This window comes from Octopus bimaculoides, chromosome 3, assembly GCF_001194135.2.
Source record: "Octopus bimaculoides isolate UCB-OBI-ISO-001 chromosome 3, ASM119413v2, whole genome shotgun sequence".
NCBI lineage: Eukaryota > Metazoa > Mollusca > Cephalopoda > Octopoda > Octopodidae > Octopus > Octopus bimaculoides.
In genome coordinates, this window is record NC_068983.1 from 75,524,021 (window position 1) to 75,526,563 (window position 2,543).

At 36.8% G+C, this 2,543-nt stretch overlaps 1 protein-coding gene across 1 annotated transcript in view; it reads right to left on the reverse strand.

Moving 5' to 3' along the window:
- LOC128247373 (kinesin-like protein KIF27) overlaps positions 1 to 2,543 on the reverse strand; it is an 81,311-nt gene that overhangs the window by 10,264 nt on the left and 68,504 nt on the right. Inside the window, exon 6 of the mRNA XM_052966755.1 lies at positions 1,457 to 1,554. Coding sequence (XP_052822715.1) covers positions 1,457 to 1,554 — 98 coding nt within the window. The remainder of the gene's footprint in view (positions 1 to 1,456; positions 1,555 to 2,543) is intronic.

Consider the following 2,543-nt stretch of genomic DNA (forward strand, 5'->3'; position numbering starts at 1 on the left):
GTTTGTTCGTTTGTTTGCTTGTTTGTCTGTGGACAAGATATCTCAAGAACTGTTGGATGGATTTGGATGAAACTTTCAGGGACGTTTGGCTTTGTGACTGGCACAAGCTGATTAGATTTGGGGATTGATCTGGTATTGGACAAGGATTCTGGATTATTTTTCTTTTTCTTACTTAATTCTTGAGAGCAGCAGGGTTCATTTTTAGTATTCTCATTTGTGAGAGCAGTCAAGTTTATTTCAGATATTCTCATGTTAAAAATGATCACTAGCTAATAGTTGAGAGGACGTTGGTGTTGCCTTGTTACTAATAGGATTGGTTAGGTCATTAAGTGTTTTAGAGATAATCTTGTAAAGCTGAAACTGGCAGACGACTTCTTTCTTTGTGTATGGATATATTTATGTGTTTTCGCATTTAAAAATGTGTAGATGTGTGTATGAGCCACTCTTGTTGTCACAACATTTCTCTAAGAGAGGGAAGCTCTGAGAGAAAACTGCAAAACTGACAATATTTGATGACATAGACTAGTTCCTTTTTGAGTTTATGTTGTCTATATTCAGAGAGTGGGATTGGATTTGTGCAAATCCTTTCCCCACTATAAAAAATCCTCCTGTACAGACATCACTTGAAAAAAAAGTAAGACCTATCACAAAAATGGCTGGTCATAGTCTTTGCATGTATGGGACTTTCGGTCAGGTATGGCAATACTTGAACATAAGTTTGCATTCATCATGTACGTATGTATATTATTATTCAGTTTTAGTCCAAGAGTTCTTCCCAATAGAGAAAGGGCTGGTTTCTAACCTAGATCCAAAGGTCCTTCATCGGAATTTCGACAACATCAATGGGGTATTTTTGTATGTATGTATACGTGCTGATTTATGTTTTAATTTTATGTATGTCTTCTCATGCATACACTTGCATATCTAGACATGATCATATATGCTTAAATGATAAACTCCTGGCAAGTTTTACAGATGTTTACAGTTCCAGTGATGACTTGATTCTGTAGTCTTCGAATCAGCTTTCTCCTTTCTGGTTTTGAGAATCCTAATTTCTCAAGATTGGTATTTAGACACTGTGTCACATATCCCAATGCCCTAATAATTACAGGTATAAACCTAAACTTGTAATCTGGGTAGAGTAACTGCAGATTTCTCAATAGTTCAGCATAGGTATTCTCTTTTTCACTGATCCTCAGCTTATATTAACATCCGCTGGGCAGCTGATTTCCACAACTGTACACAGTTTCTCTTCTCTATCTCAAATCATTATATCAGGTCTATTGTGTTTATGTTTTATTGAGGTTTTCACTGGCGCATTGCTTCTACCATACTGTGAGTTCTTATTTCATTATCCTCGGGGTTGTTTGTTTGTTTGTTTGTTTGTTTGTTTGTTTGTATGTATGTATGTATGTATGTATGTATGTATGTATGTATAAGATAATTATAGTGTTACCTCTGTTGCATTTCTTCAGTCAAACGTTTCTTTTCTATTTTCAGTTGGTTTCTTTCTGTCTTCATCTTTTCTAATTCCAGAAGTTTCTTCTTGTAATCCTGAAACATAAGATAATAGTCATATTCACTCGCACATGATAACTTCAAATCAAAGAGATTTGTTCTGGAACCTGATTGTACAACATAAGCACACACATGTATATACATACAAATAGTGGTTTCAAATTTTGGCACAAGGCTAGCAATTTCAAGGAAAGGGTCAAGTTGATTACATTGACCCCAGTGCTGAACTGGTACTTATTTTATTGAGCTTGAAAAGGATGAGAAGTAAAGTCGATCCCAATGGTATTTGAACTCAGAACATAAAGACAGATAAAATTCTGCTAAGCATTTTGTCCAGCATGCTAACAATTCTGCCAGCTTGCTACCTTAATACATTCAAATATTAAAACTAAAGGGATCTTATATCAGTTTTTGATGATGAACACTGCAGTTGTTTGATAATTGGAAATAGCAAGTTGCATAGTGTAGTGGCGAAGGTATTTGGTTTATAATCATAAGGTCATGAATACAATTCCTGGACTGAGCAGCTCATTGTCTCTATGAGCAAGGCAATATATTTTAGACTCCTCCAATCTACTCAGCTGAAAATAAGTACCAGCCCAGCAATGGTACAGCCCACCCTCTCTTCAACTGTCACATTCTGGATGTTTTGCTTGATCAAGGCTGAGGGGGTCAAGAGGGTGTTAGTATCAGCTTCTGACTACATGTGAACCCCAGACAATTAGCAAATGCATGGTATATATTACCAAGTCATACTTTCTTGTAAGGGATGGCTATACATTTTAAAATGGGGAAGTGACTGTGTCTCTTATACACACTTGTACTCTTAACATCACCCTCATGCCAAACCAGTATGACACTACATGTGGTAAACATTTAAAAATTTTTTTATTTACATGCACAGTGTAGGAGTGGCTGTGTGGTAAGTAGCTTGCTTACGAACCACATGGTTCCGGGTTCAGTCCCACTGCGTGGCACCTTGGGCAAGTGTCTTCTACTATAGCCTCGGGTGAACCAAAGCCTTG